Raw genomic sequence first — 22,432 nt, 5'->3', positions numbered from 1 at the left:
AAAACAAATCTCAGGCATGGTTATTTAAACAGATACTGTTATCATAGACAGTCTAGTGAGATGTAATTTTCATATCTACATGGAGAAAACAAGAAGCAAGTCAATGTGGTGTATAAAAACATATCAACTGACTAATGTCAAGATGCCATCCATTTCTCTTTTTCTATTCAAATAAAATGGAAGGAGTACAGAGCTTATTTTTCTTTACACTTCCTTCTGTCACCTGCAAAAACAAACCTATCTTTGTTTTACACTCAAACAAAAATAAGAATATCACACATGCAAAAAACCTAATTTTTTCAGTTTAGGATCATGAAGTAAAATACACTCAAGACAAAACCCATGAGGATGAGCCCAAGAAGTGCAATACGGAATGACCATGGGCAGCCACAGGAGAACAAATTGTAACAGTTAAGTCAATAAAAATATCCCCATACTCAACAGGTGAACCATCACTTTCTAACATTTCTATCATTTCCAGAGCATTGCTAAATTTCAGTTGCTGTAAGCAAACAGCAGCAATGCAGAACTGTAAGAACTTTCTCCTCTCCATCAGCTGCAGCTGATTAATCTGAAATACGAAACATGACAACAGTGCCTTCCATTTTCAATAACACAGTCAGGGATTCAAATTAGCTCAGATAGAAGCAGCATCCCATAGCATTTCAGTGCTCCAGCAGGAGTTTTCCTTTTAATACTTAAGTTGGCTGCCTTCTTTCTGAAGCATTTTCCTGCAATTCTGGTGCCTCTAAAATCTAGACAGCCTCCATCACCCTCTTATTAACTTCACAGATCAAGAGCAATTGTGGGGTTCAGGTACAGCTCCAACATTTCATCAGTGAATCTGAAAAAGAATCTTAAACTTCTCAACTAGACTGTTGAGCATCAAAACCAGAGTTAACATCAAAAGTGCTATATCTGTTCCTTCCAGGATCTCAAGTCTGCAAGGCAAGAGATCTGTAATTATTTGGAACACAAAGGTAATCTGGAGAAAGTCTGCTTCCTTGTTCACATGTAACAGCTGAAGTCTAACAACAAAAGTATTCCTACTGTAATTCACTTCACAGCCAAATAAGATTGCATCTATTGTCATAATGCTCTTGCTGCAAATATCTGCAAGTATCTTCTTTTCCCTCTAAAAATTAGAAGCTATGGTTTATCTCTATCATTGCTGAACTGCAATTTTACTATTTAACAGGTGCAACAGATTACCATCCAACACTGGAAATGATGGCCATTACCACTCAAGAAAATCAAAATTTTTCAGAAGTCTTTTTTTTAGCCTAATGCTTTACATTTCTTGTCCATTTTGTAATATCTGTGAACTGCTCAAAACTCTCCAGAAGGCACCTCACACTGCATCTGGAGAAAAAGCATGTGGGTAGTATATGCTCCCTGTTGCAGGATCATGTTGTGAGTAAAACAGCCCTCACAAGTGCTGTAGTTGCCAATGTACCATAAGGTTGCCTTTTTGGGGTAAAGGTAACACCTAGGAGGTCTACAGTAATATCGTAAAATGGCTTAACACTGCTAGTTGTCACCATACACCACGCATAAACCACTCAAGATAATCCAATGTTCTTCATCACAGAAGCTCCGTGAGGGCCCAGAACAGCTCATATCAGAGCCAGGACCACTTTTGGAGTCTCAGTCCCTACGGTATTACAGTTGTGCGTTTGAAACATTCAGGGCCAGAACCTTGGGAGTATGAAGTACAACGTTTCCATGTGTATCAATAATTTCATCACCTGCTCTGATGCCTCCATTAATGTCACTGGTCTCAGGACTACTACTGTTGATGTCTTTCAACATCACCAGAAGAGAGAACAGTAAGTTCCACTCTGTTGATCCTTGACTTTCCTCCATCTACCTCAGGATAACATTGTATATAAACAGAAGACCACAAACTACAAGTTGTGTTGGCTCTTTTACATGGCTAGTGAACTGGATGAACAGGCACTCAGATATGGACTCAAATCACAGTAAATGTAGTCTTGGTTAAGTGTTGCTGGATCTCTAGCTCCTCTACTCACCAGGAAATGTATACTTTTATGAAGGAATAAAACCAACTCTCTCTGCTTTCAACCAGGTTTAGGTCATTAAAAAACAGGCACTGTCAGAAGGCTCAGCAAGTTCTGCAAGAGGCACGTAACATGAAGACTTCTGTGCTCCTGTTGGAGATTCAGGAGCCACCTTTTGCCACCTCCACATTTTCTAGTTTGCAACAAAAAAGCGTGCAGATGAAAAGTCAGGTCCTAGCTGTATTAGACACACACAGTATTGGCACCAGTAGGAAATTATCATCAGCTGAGTATGACTAAGTGCTAATGATCAAACAGGTGCATCAGTATCTACACGACCACTTACCTTCCTGAAGGCTAGGATGTATTACTTGTTTATGCCTCAAGGTCTTCAGCTCTTCCATCAACTCCTTTTCCAGTACTTGTATTCTTGCCTGACAATCTACTCAAAAAATAAGAGAACATATAAAAAACATTTGCCATGCAAAAAAACCTAATTTAATTATTAATTTTTCAGTGTGCCTTTACAAATTCCCGTATGGCAGAGAAGAGCCACTCACAAAAAAAAAACAAAAAAAAAGAAAGTACCTGGATCACTCGTAGTCAACAGGGGAGCCTGAAGATTCTGTGACTCTTCTCCACCAGCTCTATCAACAGTGTTAATGTCAAGAGCTTCCTACACACATGAAGAGCCTTGAGTAAGTTAAGACACCTTAAAACACTCAGATGCAAAGTAGGCCACATCAAATAACACCAAATTATTCAAAACATGACACAGTTTCATAAACAAGCATGCAAGCGTTTATACAGAACTCTAGACCCCCCTACTTCTTCCTAAACAGCAACAAATAAGACCATGTTATGAACATCACAGGGTCAAAACAAGAACAGATTTGGAAAGAGGCCACAAAACTCCAAATTCAGTTTAAAAGAAAATGTAACTCCAGCTAGTAAGCACAAAGGCTTCAAAAGGTTTTTGAATTTTACTTCACAACAATGAGGTTTTACCTTTGATGCAAAGGACACAAAAAGAACACCATCAACATCTTCAAGGTCTGGTTTAACATCTGGAAGGATACTCCCAGGCCCCAGAGAAGTGTTCTTGCTTGCTACTACATTTCTCCCTATACCTTTAGGTGGTCGACCAGCCTTGGAAATTTTCAGTTTCCGTGGCCTTCCTCTTTTATTTGTAACTGATGATAGGGTGCTCTGATTGTTACCAGAGCCTTTGAGGGACACTGGGTTCTTCAGTATGCCAGGCCTTTTTCTGCCACAGATCTCTTTATCTGGAAAGTCACAACTTACTGAGCCCCTGAGATTAAAATTAGGTGATTTGGATAGAGCCCACTGGGCCTCTCCAATTGAACAGTATTTCTGAGACATTTTACTCGCAGGAGATTCTTTCTTCATAACTAAGTCCTCAGGAATAGTGACTGCGCCCGAGCAAGAGTCTTTGTGATTTTCAAAACACACGGGCAAGGAATCCAGGACAGCACTCAAAGGGGATTTATCCTTTTTGCAAGAGGAAAGCATGGTCTGTGGCAGCTCAGATATCTTCACTGTGCTCTTTGTGACTGCACAAGGTTCCAAATAGACCACAGGCATCTTACCACTGTCCAGTTTTAACATTTTTGCTTTGGCAACACCTGAAGACTTGGCTAGCGTACGCTTCCCAGACCTGAATTCTCCATCAATTCCATCTGTTTCACGGCGTCTCATTAGGTGTTTTTGTACAACGGGATCATCATCGTCAGTGTTGGAAAATTCATCAGTTTCTTCATCTGTGTCTTCCTGTTTCACAGTTATTCCTTGTGTGCAAATATTTGACTCGTAGTCATAGTCATCTACTGGCTCCTCTTTAATGACTACATTAAAGTGTCCATTTGGGTCCAATGGAGATGTCACACGGGAATTGCTTTCATAACAGCTAGCAATGGGACTGAGGTGGGAGAGAGGGGACAAAACCAAAATACAATGTGAGATCTTTATCAAATCTCCTTTACCAGAATTCCACCATCTCCCATAATTCTAGGTTATATTGTAAAAAGCTTTTAAAATGCTAAATTCTAAAGTGCTCCTAGACATAAGTCTGCTAAATAAGCTGTCATTTACAAGCTTCCATTTTTAGAAGCACTCAAGGAACCCCAAGAAATTGCCACTATTAAGAACAATCCAACTTCTTATCTGAAGGCAGCAGCACAACTTCCTTCCCTACTAATATCAGGGTGACATTTGCACTTTTTCCTCTTTTGCTCAGCATGAACTTATGCTAAGCTGTCATATTTGAAAAGCTCAGAAGTGGCCTTACTTTGCTGTATCTCGTTAGGACACTAAAGCCATTGTGCTTGCAAGTACGAAGCCAGGTGAGCACTTAAAGCACCAAAATTTTAGCTAATGCACCCTGAAGTCACATATAGACGATTCCTAAATTCAACTGTTGTTTGAACTTACAGAATACTAATACCCAACTGAATCCTGCTGCATTTTCTGTTAGGTCTGAGTCCCAACCTAACCAGAATTCAAAATACCATGCATTGGATACTGAAGACTAACAGTACAGGCAGCTCATAATGGGCTTTGAGGGCCGGACATATCAGTCAAAGAACTACGGTCACCAGTTTTCTCTAGTGTATCAGAACCTGACTCCTTGTCATAAGAGGAAATTGCTAAGGTATGAAGCCAGAAACTCATATACAGAATAAAACTCAGAAAAAAAGTCAGAACTTGTTCACTCAATGTACCACATAGTAATCAAATAATACCTTTATACTTATTATATTATACACCACATATAATTTAATTATATTATTATTGCCAACTTGGTGTTATTGAAATGTTATTTAAAGTAAAATTATTTGCTAATGATGACAATTTCAAGTAAATTTAACATAATTGTAGTACTGATACATTACATACAGAGGGAATATTGCTTTACATATACTGGATGTACACATGTGTGTGTGTCTATTTTATCATTAATACTATCCATCCCTTAGCACTTTAAAGAAGTGCTAAGCCCAGTTGAACCCACAGCTGGGATTGAGAAAGGGAAAAAGAAGTGAGGAAGAAGCTGCTTCCTTCTTGCGTAGACTGAGACATACTTAAGGGAAAAGAGTTGGGACACACAAGAATCACAACATGGAGCTGGGAGTATTCCCCTCATGAAGAAACACCGCAGTATTAAAACAGAAAGCTAACAATCAAGATACAAATTTGTATATTTACATATGACATTCTAAAGAACAATAGAGGCTATCTAGAAAACTTGTTGCAACTCATAAGACACTGAATAACCAGCATTAAGCTTAAAGCAAAAACATGAGGGAATGGCAGACAGCAGGAGACTGGAGCACCAGTGTCCTGTTTTGTCTACTGTTTTCTCTGGACTGTGAGTTTTTCATTAGAAATTTTCTAACCTTCATTTAATTAATAATGTGATATATAAGATTAAAAAGCCTTTCTCAGTCGGTGAGTTTACTGTGAAAGAAATACAAAGACAGACTATTTATCAGCTACTGGCAGCTGAAAATCCTGCCACAATACTAAGGTAAAAGGTTGGTTGAGTACACCTCATCCACAATTAAAGTGAGTATTATTAAGACTCATCTGCTCTGCTAATCAAGAGGCAAAAAAACCGAGCAAACCTGCAGGCCAGGAATAAATTTCTCATCTGAGTTTTACCGTTTCCAGTTGGAAGCCCAGTAAAGCCTGGACTCCTCTCGACTTATTTTCTTTATCTATTGCGAAGTGTACATGTATGTTAAGGATTACTTTTCTAATTGGGATCTGGACAGCATCCAAACTAAAAAGCGCCACTGTAAAACCGAAACTTCTAGACACAAATATTGTTTTATTCTGCATAACGCAACCACAAGCCAGGTGGTGACAAGAGTGCAGTGTGACCCATGCACGTGTACGCGAGAAAAGATTAAGGATTTGCACAAAATGCAGGTTTTAAATTCTGATGCAATAACCAACTACTCAAAGAATGAAGAAGTTGCTTTTAGCACTGAAGCAATTTCATCTGGCCCTTAGTTTCTGAAGTGCAACATAAGTAGTCACCAAAACTTCCTCTAATTACGGGAAGATGAACCAAGGAAGTTTGTCCTCTAAAAATCCTCAATCTAAGATCAGGCAAAAGTTGTGAAATAGTGTCTTAACTAGCTCTTTCTTTACCTGATATGGAACAGTGCTCATATTTAAACCAACTTTCTTATAGCCCAAGTAACGTATCTGGCACCCTTGCAATATAACAGCAAAAGCAGAGACACTGCCATTTTGGCTTTTTCCAGATTAAAAATCGTTAAGCTGCTCATTTTTTGAAAGCAACAACACTTTTTTTGGTACATAATTTTAAAATACACTGGGGAGCAGGAATCTGACTTCTCGTGGAATTATTCTAGCAATCTATGACAGAGGTTTGAAGGATAATCACCTGCCTTACCTCTTTCTTCCCCAAAAGAAAGTCAAGAAAGGAAAAAACTCAAACTGTCAAGGCTAAACACAAGACAACTAAATTAGAATAATGAGACTAATGGATCATTAAAAATCACACAGATTTTTTTATTTTTGAAGGAGGAAATTCTAAAGACCTCAGAAAGGAGAAAGAGTACCTTAGCCTGTAAGACTTAAGAACCAGCAAAGTTTGCTTGTGGTACCTTCCATAGATTAAACATCTGAGTATATCCAGGGACAAGCATTTCTACCAGAGTATCTAGGACTCAAACATTTATTTACTTTACAACACTCCTAGTTAAACTAAACATACTATCAGACCACAGAAGCAGAAGGAAAAAACCCACGTAGTACCTTGGATAAAGAAAAGAGTCCTTTATTTCCCAAGTCCTCTAATAACTCAGGATTAAAATTACTCTTACTTTTACATGGTTCTATTATCAAAAATGTTGGAAGAATTGGGTATTGGTGGGGTGTACCACCCTCAACAGCACTAGGAACTCTACTCCGTTTGCACAGGATTATCTGAGAGATAGCAGTTCTTAACTTGCTCCTCACTCAAATCTAAGCAGAAATCACAACCCTGCCTAAAAGCAAGATAGTGCCTACCAAGCGCCTACCACTAAAAAAAAAAAAAAAAACAACAAAAAACCTGCCAACTCTTCATTAATATGTGAATATTAATGTGTCTGGCTTAAAAAAGGAAGATGTCACACTCTCAGTCCTTAAAAGCAGCACTCAACTGCATGGCATGAAAACACTGTTTTCTGAACAGATCAGAAGAAAGGAGAAGAACTAATATTCTGCAAAACTCCAGCACTTACAAAGACAGTCTTTTCAACTCTTGAATAAAATCAATTTTCTCTTACCAAGTAAAGAATTTGACTTTTTCACACAGATTACAAAAACATAACAAAAAGCTGGCCAATGCCTGCAAGTAGCTCTAGTACAGTGGTAACGTTTATTCAAGTGACAGGTGCTTCCAAGCCAGACAACAAAAAGACCCTTTGAAGTCTTTTCCTGTCTGTGCAGCTTTTAATGCATTTCAGAGATCAGCTGCCTTGGAGGCAAAACCAGAGAAGGACGCTAACAAGCTCTGGACCGAAAGAAATTAAATCTGCCAATTTGCATCAGCTATTTTTAAGGAAGGTCCCTGAGTCCTTAAAACATTTTTTATTCCTTGGGAATAAACTGTTCTCAAAAAAATCTGCATCAATGACCCTCTCCCAGCAAATGAAATACCACTATGAAAGCAAAATAAAGCTGTCAATAATTATCTTCTGTGTTTTACTTCCAATATGTCAAGTCATCTAAACTCTTCTCCATGCTCTTAGGAACTAAAAAAAGCCCATCCTTTCCATAATCGGTGTATTTTCAATATTTGAGTTAGAACAGCATTTTTTGAGAACAAAGAAAGTCTAGAAGACCTTCTTTCTAATAGACTGACACATGCAACTACTCCAAAAGAAACGTTTGGGCACTCTAGATCTCAAAACAATTCTAGTACTCTTAAGAATTATTACAAATAAACTCAATAAAGTGTCAAAGTATGAATAACTTTGTAATTCAAAGCTTTTTCAGTTACTCAAAAGGCAAGGAGATCTTTCTTGCAAGACAAAAACAACTGAGGAAACCTCTGTCCTCTCTAAAAACACACTGCAGTTGTATAGTAATACAGCCTTTGTATAACTACATCATAAACGTAACTTTTCTCCCTTAAGAACTGACCTCTAATTTCACCATTAACACCAACCTGATATTCTGCAGTTAAACAATTTTCTTGTGTACTGGTCTATGAAGGTTGCTTTTGTTGCTAAATCTTTGGCAGATTAAGCCTGGTATTAACAAATTGACATGAAGCAACATGGCAGAAAAGAAGCCACTGTGTTTTTTATAATAATTTCTTCTCATTCAAAGTATCTCTACATGCACATTAACTATTCACTAAGTCTGCTCCATTCTACTGCTTGGATTTTCAAAACAAAGTAAAAGTGCAGTAAAATGCACTGCTAAGTGCCTGGTTTTGCCAGGCTTGTTTTAGAAAAACCAAGTTGTTCTGAAGTACTTCCCTTACCCCACAGCAAACATGAGGCAACTGACTACCAACAGGCAGGCTACCTCACACTTCCTTGTGGAATAAAAGAATTCACACCAAGCAGTTATTGACAAAACAGTGGCTTGCTGCCAACTGCAACTGCCTTGCAGCAATCCCTACACATATGCAATCTAAATACCCACACACCATTCACTCTCACTAATGAAAACTGGAGCTATACACAGACAGCATGTCAATGTGGTGAGCAACCCTAAAAGCAAAGGCAGTGTTTTGATGACCCCAATGTGCTCTATCCAAAACTCTGAAAAAAATTAATTTAGCCTTCTAAAATGCTATGAGGGTTAAGAGAAATCCCTCAATGCTGCTCAACAAAGGGAGCTAAAGCAACACAGAAAATAATACTGAACTTTTACATTCCCCAGACACCTGAGAAAATCAAGACTGATACATGACTGAACAAAGAAAAGCTTTTAGTAATATTAACTGTTCTGCCATTTCAGGTCATGCAACCTTTGTCACATCCCTGGATGTGTTTAAAAAACGACTGGATCTGGCACTCGGTGCCATGGTCTAGCTGAGGTGTTAGGGCTGGGATGGACTCAATGATCTTGAAGGTCTCTCCCAACCCAGTCATTCTGCGTGATTCTGATTCTTTAGCTGTAAAACTCTACACTGAGCATCCTGTTACTTATTTACAAAGCATCCCACTTAACCAGTGGTTGTACTGAAAACACAGTGTTAACCCACCTTTCAGAGACTTCTTGTTTTAGCTTTGGCATAACACCTGAAGGCAGGTCACTGTCCAGGAGACCCAAGAAGTCTCCTTCTGCACTAAAGGACTCTTTATCCAGCCCAATGTCTGATGAGTTTTGACCAATGAATGAAGAATCTAAACTTCTGTGATGCACGTCTAATGCATCAACTTCAGTAGGGCGACCACAGATGTCAGGAGTGCTAAAAACATCACCTCCTTCCAATTCTAAGTTGCTGTTCTGTTTCACATCACGCTGAGGTCGACTGTTCAGCCCATCATCTCTGAACCCTTTAGCAAAAGGATTGTAATCTATTTTCAGCTGGGTAATCTGGATGTTCTGGTAGGCTGTAACTGCGAAGAATTCAGTCTGCGGAAAGGTAAACGTATGGACATCGGGGCCGTTAAGCTGAATGACTTCTGTGGCTTTGTTTGCAGGCACCAAGTGAAGCCGTGGCAGGTATCGGTGCATAGAATGCAGGATTATGTGACCCTCCTGGTCCAGAGTATTGTTGGTAAGTTTAAGTTTGTAGAAGGACACAGGCTGATGCATCCAGAACTGGCCAGTGGAAGGGGATTCGGGATGAATAAATACTCGCCCTAGAACATGTGGTTCTGCCCTCCCACTGGGCTCCCACCAACGGCCATTCCATTTGTATCGGTGATTGTCCACAGGGGATATGTCCATGACTAGGATGTATTTCTGACTGGAATTGAGCCCTGTAATCCAGTATCGACAGTATGGAAACATTCGCCTCCCCTGCTTCGTCAGGATCATCTCTGTGTTGCAGTGGTAGAATTCATTCCACATGCTGTTGTTTTCTAGGGTGACAGTGATGCCCCCTGAGACACAGTCAGCTGGGAGGCAGGTCTTGACTCTGGGTTTGACTGGGGTTGAGACACTGCTGGCGAGAGCACAGGCATCACGGTTTGCTACTAGGATTCCTTGGTCAGCTTTTCCATTTCCCTGCTGTTGTTTCAATATGACAAAGAAAGCAGGCGCTGCACCAGACACAGTCCCACCATCCCGGCTAGCCAGGACAATCTGCTGTTTCTCCATGATGAGCACTCTCACAAGCTCTCAGACCAAACGCAAATGCTACAGAGGTCTGATAATCTTCTATGTGTGTTCACCATTCTGGAAAAAAAGGAAAACGCAGTTAAAAATACTCCAATACAGTCTAAGAAAGTAATTAAGTCACGTGAGACATCCTTTTTGCAATAGCCCTCCACATTATAAACTTAAAAGATAAGCAGTACTACAAAACAGAGCACAATCAGAGTTTAACAAATCAGTGTTGTATGTGTGTATACAATTTTGACCTTATAGACACAGGGGCTGTGACACCTTTAAATTGCTTTTTCATACAGGCTTTACCCCAACAGAACTCCTTGCTTTGTTTGGTATTTATAAGCACTTTGTTCTGACATTCCCTCTAGTCTGCAGATCATTCATTTAACATTAGGCAAAACATGCAAGTTTTCAGGAGAGCAAATGGCAAATTTCTGATACAAAGGCAGAAGTCTTGCCAGAAAGAAAGAGTTCCCTGAGGTCTACAACTTGACAAAAATTTTAAGGAGGAAAAAAAAAAAAAAGTTAAAAACATTTTCTCTGAAGTTCCTTATTGAAATCGTCAAAGTTTGTGCGTTTGGAATTCCTTTGCTTACACTCCCCACCAACCCCAAGGACTTCTAATCATCTATCTAGGGCAGAGAGAAAAAGAAAGGACAAAATACTTAAAATGGATAATCTCTGGAAAAAGACACAAACTTTGTGAAGCACTGGGCAGCCTTAGCTTCCTTTATCTTCTGAATTATGGAAATAATTTAAATCAAACAAGGAAACATTTGTACTGTTGTGATTAGCATAATCACTGTTTAGAATTGTGTACATGCAGATAAAAGTAACTAAAGAAGTTACTTTTATCTGCATATACACAATTCCACTTTTGTGTGTCTACCTGCCAGGTTAAGGATTATGTCAACACTAAGAGAAGATCACAAACTACTTCATTTTTCAAATAGCCTGTATATTTCTCTATGTGAAAATTTAAAATATGCACTTCTGGTAACTCACAAAAATCCTATTTCCATACCCAGATGTTTGTATTTCGATCCTTATCATACGTGGAACACAACACTGAGAAAAAAGGATTCTCACATCAAACACCTAGTTGGTGGGAGCCAGAGACCAGAGTTAATCACCCTGCTAGAAGCTGAGATGCATTCCAGAGTCCTGAGGGAATTGCCTGATGTGTCAAGCCACTTCCCTTAATATTCAAGAAGTCATGGCAGTCAGGTAAAGTCCCAGGTGACTGAAAAAAGGGAAACACTGCACCCATTTTTTAAAAATGGGTAGATAGAAGTATTCTGGGAACTGCTGACCTGTCAACCCCACCTCTGTGCCTGGAAAGATCATGAAACAGATCCTCATAGAAGTGATGTTAAAGTGCATGGAGGACAGGGGACATTTGCCAGCATGGCTCACCAAGGACAAGTCCTGCTTGGCCAACCCAGTGGCCTTCCACAACCAAGAGACTGCACTGGTGGACAGTGGAAGAGTTACAGATGTTGTCTATCTGGACTTCCATAAAGCCCTTGAAACAGTCCCCCACAAAGTCCTTCTCTCTAAACTGGAGAGAAATGGATCTGACAGGTGGACCGCTCAGCGGATGAGCAACTGATACAGTGGTCCCATGCAGAGGGGAGTGACCAACATCTGAGTCCCAGGGACCATTTGTGACAAGTGGTGTCCCTCAGGAGTCCATACTGGCAGGGTAAGTGAAGTTAACATGTCTGAATCATGTCCAAAAGGACTCGGACAAGCCTGATGAGAGGTTTGATAAGTCTAAGTGCAAGGTGCTGCACCTGACATGGGGGAACCCCCAGTATCAACCACAGGCTGGGGGATGAAGAAATTGAGTGGCCCTGCCGAGAAGGACTTGAAGCTGCTGGTGGGTGAGAGGCTGGACATGACCCAGCCATGGCACTTGCAGCCCAGAAAATCAATTATATCCTGGGCTGCATCCTAAGCAAGCGTGGCCAGCAGGGCAAGGGATGAGATTCTGCCCCTCTACTCTACTCTGGTGAGACCCCACCTGGAGCACTGCATCCAGCTCTGGGGTCTCCAGCACAAGAAGGACGCAGACCTCTTGGAGCAAGTCTAGAGAAGGGCCACAAAGATGCTGAGAAGGACAGAACACCCCTCCCGTGAAGAGAGGCCGACAGAGTTGGGGCTGTTCAGGTAATTGCAGCCTTTCAGTACTTAAAAGTGACCTACAACTGGAGAGTGACCTTTACAAAGGCAGTGACAGAAAAAGGGGAAATGGCTTCAAAATGAAAGACAGAAGTTTAGATTAAGTATTAGGAAGAAATTCTTTACAAGGGAGGTTAGGCACTGGAACAGGTTACCCAGAGACACTCTAGATGCCCCAACACTGGAGAGTGTTCAACACCAGGCTGAAGATGGAGTTTTTAGAAACCTGGTCTAGCAAAAGATGTCCCTGTCCATAGCAGGAGGGTTGGATCTAGGTGACCCTTAGGGTTACTTCCAACCAAAACCATTCTATGATTCTATGGGTTGGAAAACAACCACATCTCTTTCCAGAGAATTAACTCTTAATTCAGAGGTTTTAAGTGAACTGGATATTTAATAAGACATCTTCATTTTGTTAGGACTCGGGTACTGTAGGAGGAAAAATTCCCCTGTGTTAACAAGCTGTCACATGCATGTGGAAAATGACCTCAAAGCTCAAGATACAATTTATATCCCATGATAAATGTTCTTGACAGCTAGGAAATAGGAAAGATCCATTTCTACCCTTTACACTTCATATTTTAAAACTTAATGTAAAAGTTAAATTGGTGGAAATAAACCAAAACTGTTCTGTGTACATTTTTGATACCTGTGAAGTTACAATGTCTGGTTTTCAGTTTAAGTCCGCAAAAGAAATTCTTCCCCACAAACACCTACCCACTGAGGACTCCTTAACAGAGTCTAGGACACAAAATGAATTCAAATGTATTGTTCTGCTTCTTCAGTAGATTACACCTCAAGACCCAGGAACACAAAAAGCTATTCCCAAGAAATAAGCGCTTTCATGTTCACCTATAAGAACTGCATAGAAATACAAATCTCAAATATACAGAGTGGTGAAAAAGCCTATGTGATTTTTCCACCAACTTACTCTGTATATACACATATAACACACTTACACGTATAGTAAACATAGAGTCAGAAACTGAACTCACATTAATGCTGTGCAGTATGCACCAAAACTGTATGGGCTCATAAAGGAAACACACTATCAGAGTGGTTTCAGATCTGGTTTAAGATTTGCAGAATACCTGTAGCTTTAAATTTACTTGATTTCTTTACATTTATTCGACTAAATTATCTTACTTAAGACATACGAGGGAAAAAAAAATACCAAAAAAGCTCAACAACCATGCATTCAGCAAAAGTTCTAAGCATATAAAGACCTACAGAGTAACAGTTTCTGTTCTCCAACAAAGTTCTTATGTTGTACTGCTGTAGCTATTTCTACCACAAGCACCACCACGCACAGCATCAAGTCAGTCTAAGACGCGCGTGGTTAAAACATGATCGTGTGCAACGAGAGTAATCAAAATCTACTTTATTTCAGCACTAGCAGTCTGTTACCAGAACGCAACTACCTATGTTTTATTACATTTGGTGACACAGGAGCCTGTTTTATTATAGCATAGAGACACTAATTCAGTGTTTCACGGCAAACACGTGTATTTGTGGAAGCTGAAGTTCTGAACAGCGTCAGAGATTTCCCATCTCTACACGCAGCCCTTGTATTTGAGAAGCAGCGTTCAAGCAGGGCGCAGCGGCCAAAACCACTCACAAGTCACACTGAGACCCGCCAAAAGCAGGACGGCAATCAGATGCGAAAGCGTCCTTCTCAAACAAACAAACCAACCCAACTCCGCACGCAACCGGGACACGGCTCCGCGCACGGCGCTCCGGGGCGGGAGGGCAGCGGGAGTCACCGTGGGAAGGGAGCGCGGCGGCGCGCGAGCCCCGGGGCTGCTCCGCCCGCCGCCGGGAGACCCATGGCGCGCGCCCAAGGGCAGCGGCCGCCGCGCGCGCCGCCGTTCAACACCGACCGAGCGAGCGGGTGCCAGGAGCGGCCGCCCCGGGCACGGCGGCGAGAGACGACGAGGGCCCCGCCCCGGGCAGGTGGCGTCACGGCTGCGGGCCGAGCGCAGCACCTGTCGCTTTGAACGCCCTCCCCCCCCGCCCGCCCCCCGCCCCGGCCGCGCCGGACAGACCCCAGCCAAAAGCCTCGGGACGGGGAGCGGCAGCCGCCCGGGAACAGCGGGAGCTGGAACCACCGCCCGCGCCAGCTGGCGGAGCGCGGCGGGACGAGCGCACGTGGGGAAACCGCGCCGCTCCTCGCCGGGACCCGGCGCGGCCCTGCCCGGCGGGGCGCGCGCTGCCGGCGCTCCCGAGGCGGCCCGCGCGCAGTGGCGCCTCGCGTGGCCGCCGGGGTGCGGCCGGCGGGCCCGGGCCCGGCCGCCTCGTGCCCGCGCCTGGTGTCAATTTTCGCAGTTCGGGCGGCGGGCGGAAGGCGCGCGGAGAGGTGCGCGGGGTTCGCGCGCGACGCGGCCGCCGTCCCCGGCGCGGCCCCGCTCCCCGGTTCGTTACCGTGCGCGACGCGCGCGCGGCCTCCCGCTTCCTTTCTCACGCGGACCGTGTGTCCGCCAGCTGGGGACAACGTGCGTGCGCACCGTGCTGACGTCACGGCGCCGCAGCGCGCGCACGCGCACAGCAGGCCGGCATTCCCCCTCCCTCCCGCCTGCCCGTCACGTGCCCGCGCCGCGAGCAGGGCCCGGCGCCCGGCTCGGCGCGGTCCGCGCAGCGCCGCGCGCGCGGGGAAGCTTCTCGAACGTGCGCGCGCGCGCGCATCGCCCACGCGCCGGCGGCCGTCGAAGGCCCCGGGGCTCCGGTCGCGCGGCTCCGCCTCCCTCCGCGCCCGCACCACGAGTGCGCGCGAGGCCCGCGGCGCACCGCGCCCCCCGGCGGGCCGACCGCGGTGGCACCGCGTCGCCACCCCCAAGCCCAGGGCAGCGGCCGCCTCCTCCGGGAAAGGAGCGCGGCTCTCGGCAGGCAGCGCGCACCGCGCCTCCACACTTCGGAGCGCTGCCGCCGGCAGGAACCGACCGCCTCCCCGGGAAACCCTCCGCTGAGGAAGCAATGAAGTCAGCCGTATTTCCATCGTCTGAACAAGTTCTCGTTGACCGGCCAAAGCGCGGCTCAGACTCCGACCAGAACAGCAGAAGAAGGGCCCCGTGCCTCTGGCAAACACAGACCTGTCACTCCGCGCCCCCTGAGCCGGGCCCTCAGCGCAGCCCTGGCACGGCCTCGACAGAGAACGGCACCGAGCAGGTGCAGCCCCGTGCCTAGCCTGGCAGGCCTTCACAGACCCCGAGTGAATTAACTGCGAGTTATAAACCTGGCACTTCTGACAGTAAGCCCACTAAAACAGAATTCTGAACGCTGAGGGAATTCAAAATGCACCACAGCTACAGGCAGAAACACCTCCATGAAGCCCCCCATCCCATCCCTTTTTCCATTAAGGCTATTTATTTTAAAACACTGCAACCACTATGAAACGACAAAGAGTTACACATGGTGCCCGAAGACAAAGACATCAGTTAGTAGGGTGACACCAAGGTCCAGGCTCACCTGTAAACCCAAATTTTGCACTGACCGTTGTCTACCACAAACTATAACTTTGTCAGGACTGCTCCTCAATCTGTTGGAGTTTTTTGTCTTATTTGAAAACGGGCAGAAGAAGAGTAACATTACAAAAGGTCAGCACCTCTTTGGAGGTTTCTTGGCAACGTGAGTTCATGCTATAAGAAATTAGAAGCACAGAACTGAAGAAAACACGTTTTTAAGAGACTTGACAAACATGCATCAAAACATTAATATAGGTGGGTCTGTATGGAGGCTCAGAGGAATGCCACCAGCTCTGGTGTGTGTATGCACACCTCTGTCTCTAGTGGGCAGGATCATGTGAGTGGAGGGGTGCCAGCAGGGCAGTCTCAGCCACCTGAGAGACAGAGCATGAGCCAGCACCAGGAACAGCACTGTGGCCTCCAGAGCTGCTGTGTCCACATGCCAGCAACCAGGGAGACTGGAATTCAGGAACCAACAGTGTCTGAACTCTGCTGCTGGAGGGTATCTACCATACATATAAATATATATATATATGTATGTATATACACACATATGTGTATGTGAGTGACCTCCAACTGCTCAGATAGGGAAGGGAGCCCAATACGGCTGTCTCTGCTGTGCTGCTATATCTGTGTCTGCCTGATCAGTGTGGCCAGACACACAAATGCCATGTGTGCACGTGCTCCATGGGCTTGTGCTTACCAGCAATGTATTTTCAGCCTTATTACTGGTCATATTTGTGGGCGTGGAGCTGCAACAGCCTCAAGGTGTTGGATCTAGCACAGTATTTTTCCTGTAACAAATCCAGTCAGAAATAATTACACTAATTTCAGGGATAGTCGTTTTATACCTACAGCCATCACATATTCTGTAGAGTGGTCATCAAGTTTTAGGGCCACAGGATAGACACTATTTTGTATTAACCAATTTGCTTCTGAACAATGACAATACAGAAATAAGTGGGGTTATTTTCAGCAAGAGGGTAATTTGTACAAATGAGAGCAGACACAGAACTGAAGAGCAGACAGTGCCCCATGTTCATGGCCCACAAACTACACGTTCAAATGGTGATAAAAGAAACAAACCAGAGACCACTGACTTTGGCAGAGATTTTGCTACAATTTTACCTAAGGCAAGTAGAAATGCTTGCCTGCACCAAAACTGAACCCCTGGTTTATCAAAAGCATAGATTCATCATTAGAAGGCACAGCACTACTACAGACTCCCACCCGCTTAAGTAATCCAGTTCTAAGCACCTTAAAGCTGACAAGAAACAGCAGTGCTGCAGAAAAGAACATCATCCCATTTAGATCAGTACAAACAACAGTTTTAAGGACTTGTTCGTGCTAAACATGAACTGGCAGCACAGAAATGAACTGGCTTGTATTTACTGAATCCCTGATCAGAGGGAGTTACAACCATCCCATTACTGGCTAGTATAAGGTATTTGAAATGCTCAAGTTCACTACCAAGCCATACACTCTTCCCCCAAATGCTTCTTTCAGACCTGTTCCCTTGAAGGTATGAACTACAGTCTTGACAAGCTGCATTTCAGCACCCAGTAGATCACACTCCTGTTTACAGTGACGCCTACACAGCGCTATAAAGCACCCACTCAAGCCTATGTGCTACAAGTAATAAGAAACTGTAACTGTTAGAGCTGCAGCAACAAACTCTTCTTCAGCCATTCTTATGACTAACCTGTGGTAAAGATCCAGTAACAAATCAGGAATTGGAGAGTCACAAGTCTGTACCTTCCCTACAGATGTAGATGTGGGAGAACAACATACCTTGTATATACACATGTAACTATACACAGTTAAGCAAAACAGAACAGCTGTCAACTTGTGAAAAACACACAAGAGGTGTCGATTACATTTTTTGTTAGCAATCCCCTGATTACAAAGATTTCTACTACACAAGTAGATACATTACAGCACATTTCTGTCACACAGCATAGTGTGAAAGGCACTACAACAGGAGCATTACTGGAGCATAAAGGATGCTTTCAGCTCTGAAATTTACTTGCTAAAAACAAGCACTAGCTGAAACTACACTCACTACCTGGAAACAACAGCTATCAAAACCAGCTGTGCCAGTGTAACACACCCACAGCAGCAGTCAGAAGTTTATTACAGCAGTCTACGAGTTTATCACTAACTATGACCAGACAGCCCTGACTAGGCTCAAAAATCCCACGGTTTGGACATTAAAAAAAAATAAAAAATCCAACCACCAAATAAAACACCAAAATCCACAAGCATTTAAGGAGCTGAAAACCTAGTGATGCTACAGCCAGAAGTGTTGTGCAATGTGCACACTAGAAGAGTTAAAACACAAAAAATGTTCTTTCTTTAGACAATGTTTTGCCACTGTGGAGAATGATGAAAAGTAGCATGCCACAGGAAATTCTGTTAATCCAACCAACTCTGGATTAAACTGCATATAGGAAAGTGTCTAGTCCCATTTTCTATGCCATAACCAGCCCCACTGGCCTCCAACTGCTTCTCCAGACAAGCAGTAGTCTCCCAGAACTGAATGTCTGCTGTACATAATATCTCTAAAAATTAGCTGCACCTATGTCAGCTCCAGACCTCTGTCCTTAAGCAACAGAACCCCAGCCCAAATGTACTTTAAGAAAAGTTTACATAAAAATAGGAAATTAACATAGAATTTTTTTAGCTTTAGTGAAGAAGTGTAGTTCAGTGCCAAGATGACAAAAGATGAAAGCGGTGGCAGAATCCAGACAAAAAGTGAGATTAAGAAAAAAAATTATTTTAAGAAATGGACTGTTGCAGGAAAAAAAAAAAGGTTTTCAGGCATTTTTAAACTGTTTTTTAGCTTTCTTGCTGATGCAAACATGCAGAAACACATGCTCCAGTTGCAGTTAGAGAGCACTTATCCCTACAAAAATCTGACACAGCTTGTGCAATGCCAGATTTCAGCCCAGAGCATTGCTTTACACTAAAACCAATTTCACGTCACACTCAGAGCCCCGACTATTGCAGGATGGTAGTTCAGAAAGTGTTTCACCAACTGAGAGCTACACATCTGCACGAGCAGCTGCTGCTTTTGGAGGAACAGGGCACATGCCTGGGGCGGTGGAGGAAAGGGAGAAACTCCTGCTTCACCTCCCCAATACCCATACCATGTCAAGGAGTCCAAACTTCCAGCTTCCTATAAAGTCACTAATTTGTCAAACAGCATTAATCCTGCAAAGTACAATGCACAGTGTTTTGCATCTCTCAAGAGTAACCTGAACTTTTGGGAAACACTTCCCAAACCGAAGACTGCAAAATGGAAACACACCAAACTGAACGTGGCACTCAGTGCCATGGTCAAGTCGACAGGTGGTGATGGGTCAAAGGTTGGATTCCATTATTTTGGAGGTTTTTTCCAACCTAAATGATTCTGTGATTTCTGTGAAGAATGGACCATTAGTGAGAGGGCAGGGGGAAAAGCCAATGTTAACTAGAAATAAATGCTCTTTGCTCTTTTTTATCTTTATAAAACATGTTATATTTAGGCTAATGCATTTTACATTACTTCCCCATATTTCATCAGTCAGTGATTTGCCCATTACTCATACATTCAATGAATGCTGTATTTTTTAATATACTATTATTTCAACTACCAAAAACAATAAAGCAATGCTTTGTGGTTTTTGCCATGCAACACTGGCAGGAACTAGCCATAATCAGCAAGAACAGAACCATTTTCATAAATTTCAATCCCTCGATGGCCATCATGAGGAACATTTATCACATACATGAACCTTCAGCTGGAGATCTTATCCACATCATAGAAGAAAAAAAAAAAAACAACAAAAAACCCTGAGACAAATAAAAAGCCATCGCCTGAGCTCAGGACTATCCTACTTATCCAGCTACATTATAGCAATACTCATTGCTACAGTCACCAATGGCTCAGCAAGTTAGAACTGCCAAGGAACCTGTATTCCCCTTTTAAGTTATGATGATGAAGAAAGTGACACTAATTAAAGTCCAGACCACTGGCGATGTGTTCCAGGTTTATATCCACCTTCATTACTGTTTATTGACTTACCCTGTGGTCAGGCAGACCACACCACTTTAACAGAAAGCACTGTACAAGAGTTAGCAAAACAGCACAACTCCAACATCACAAGTATTTGTTTAACAGTAACTGGGTCACAGTCTTGTCATTCTCCAAATTGGCTTTTCCTGAAGTAGTGATTGGCACAAAGAATGCATTTTTACTGAAGACAGGTTTTATCTGGCTCCCATTCATTTTCTCCCTTTTATGCTGTTCACATTCCTTTAATGCCTTTCTGTTCTGGGGTTTGATTTAAAAAAACACAAAAGAGCTTTCTTCTGGTTGCTTTCTTCTCATGACACCCCTTCACCATCCTTCTCACACATATCATTCTCACTGCATTCTTCCTTATCCAGTTCAGCAAAGGATTTACCTATAGTACTAAAACTAGCCAAAATCCAACAATGAAAGCACATTCCATCTTTGTGTGGAGAGAGAAGAGCAACTCCACCATCATACCTTGATTCTTTGTTCTAAGGCTACCCAGTCTTAAATATGATTTTAAAAAAGCAAACCAATACAGCACAACACATCTGTAGTTATGGAAGAATAAGACAAGAGGAAAGCCCTGCTGGTGCCACAGTTAATGGCACTGCTCCCTATGCACATGCCATGGCTGAGGTTTTCCGGTAGACCCTCTGCTGTCTATGAAACAGCAAACAGACAACAGCCTCCTCACAGAGAAGAGCTCTTTCTCACTCCACTAGGCAGAAAGCTATTTCCATTGTGTTTGTAAGGAAAATGTCTTGGACTTCCCATTCCTTAGGAAGCCGGGTTTTTAAAACTTGGTTTAAAAACCATAAACTTCAGAAGCGATCTAGTGGATTTGTATATGTCGTGGGTTTTGTGTTTAGATAGTATATAAATGAAGAAGGTGCTTACAGTCAAAGAGAAAGAATTTTTTTTTTCCTGGAAGGTGACTAAACAAGTTTATTCACAAGCGGTTTCCTCCAGTTGCACGTTTCCCCCCCATGGCAGGAACAACAGCGTCTGCGCCAATACTGAGCCAGCAATGGGTGAGGTTAACAGCCAGCTGCTGTGAGATGAAATACAGAAGTGAACGAATCCTGCCCATCTCCACCACATCAAAGAAACATGGGGTTTTTCCCCATACAGAGACACACAAAAATGCTCATCTACAGAAATACTTTTCAAGCAGAATCAATTTCCCTTTCCAATCTTCAGTACACATTCACAAGGCACTGTGCCCGAGGGCACTGAAAGGGTGCTGCAGCTGCATCGGGCAGAACACCTGCAAGCGACAAGACCAAAGCATCAGCCCGCCCCTCTTCCTCACACTGCCCTCGGTTTTTAGAGTCTGCAGCAACTTCAGATCTTCGGGGCTCTAGCCCAACCCATCAAGTGCGATTACAGACGGCCCATGCCTTCACACAGTTCACGTCGGGAGCAAGGCACCGTGACTCTTGTGCAAGATTTGACATCGTAAAAAGTCAGGCAAGAAGCTCCAACCACGTAATGGGAAGCCACTCATATCCCCGGGCTGCTGAAACAGCCGCTGGCCCTCGTGCCTATCTACTCCTCACTGAGCTCGCCTTCGCGCTTCGACTCCCTTTGAACTCCTCAGCTCAGTACGAGGGGTTCCAGACAGGACGGTACCAACAGCCCCCAACGGCCGCTGCCCGCGCGCCCCCCGCGACGTGCCGGGGCGCACGCGCGCCGCCCGCGGGCCGCCCCGCCCCCGGCCGAGGGGCCCCGCTCCGCCCCCGCCCAGCCCGCCGGCCTCTGGCACCCGGGGGGTAGCGGGGCCGCTTCCCGGGAAAGGCTCTCCCGGCAGCCCAGCCCCGTCTCATAGGTGGCGCCGGCCACGCCCCACCAGGGGCCGATCCCCGGGAGCACGACGGCTTAGGGAGCAGCGGCAGCTGCCCGCGGCTGGCCTTCACCCGACCCTTCCCGGCTGGAGGGCCCGGATGCCGCTCGGTCCCTTTAACAACCCCCCCGGTCAGGTGACCGCCGGCCGCTATCCATTGCCCGCTCGCGCCCCTGGACGGAGCGGCGCGCGGGGGCGCGCGAGGGGAGCGCGCGGCCGCCGGTCCCGTTCCCGTCCCGCGCGCGATCCCCTCGCCTCAAACGCGGGCGCGGCGGCAGCGCGCGGACAGGCGGCGCGCGCCCGGGTGATTGGGCGGCCGCCGCGCTCACGTGACGCGCGCACGCCTCGCGCCACTTCGAATGAAAAACTTCCAAGGAGGGAGGGGGGAAGGGCGGGCGGCTCCTACCTGGCTCCGCGCGCCGCCGGCTCCGGGCGCCGCTCGGCAACGCCCCGGCCCACGCGGCCCTCGCCCGCCACGCGCGACCTCCTGCCGCCCTCATTGGCCGCCGCGGCCTATCACGTGGGCGGCGCA

At 44.5% G+C, this 22,432-nt stretch overlaps 1 protein-coding gene across 1 annotated transcript in view; it reads right to left on the bottom strand.

Moving 5' to 3' along the window:
* The window catches only part of MGA (MAX dimerization protein MGA), a 59,937-nt gene extending 37,505 nt beyond the window's left edge, over positions 1–22,432 (bottom strand). Inside the window, exons 1-5 of the mRNA XM_066188083.1 lie at positions 22,307–22,432; positions 9,280–10,421; positions 3,030–3,960; positions 2,610–2,697; positions 2,368–2,463 (exon numbers count right to left, since the gene is read on the bottom strand). Of these exons, the coding sequence (XP_066044180.1) occupies positions 2,368–2,463; positions 2,610–2,697; positions 3,030–3,960; positions 9,280–10,343 (2,179 nt within the window). The 5' untranslated portion in view covers positions 10,344–10,421; positions 22,307–22,432. The remainder of the gene's footprint in view (positions 1–2,367; positions 2,464–2,609; positions 2,698–3,029; positions 3,961–9,279; positions 10,422–22,306) is intronic.

Source organism: Chamaea fasciata, unplaced genomic scaffold, assembly GCF_029207755.1.
Source record: "Chamaea fasciata isolate MVZ Bird 193981 ecotype frontalis unplaced genomic scaffold, bChaFas1.0.hap1 SCAF_7, whole genome shotgun sequence".
In the NCBI taxonomy this organism is placed as follows: domain Eukaryota; kingdom Metazoa; phylum Chordata; class Aves; order Passeriformes; family Sylviidae; genus Chamaea; species Chamaea fasciata.
This window is presented reverse-complemented; position numbering and strand designations above follow the sequence as displayed.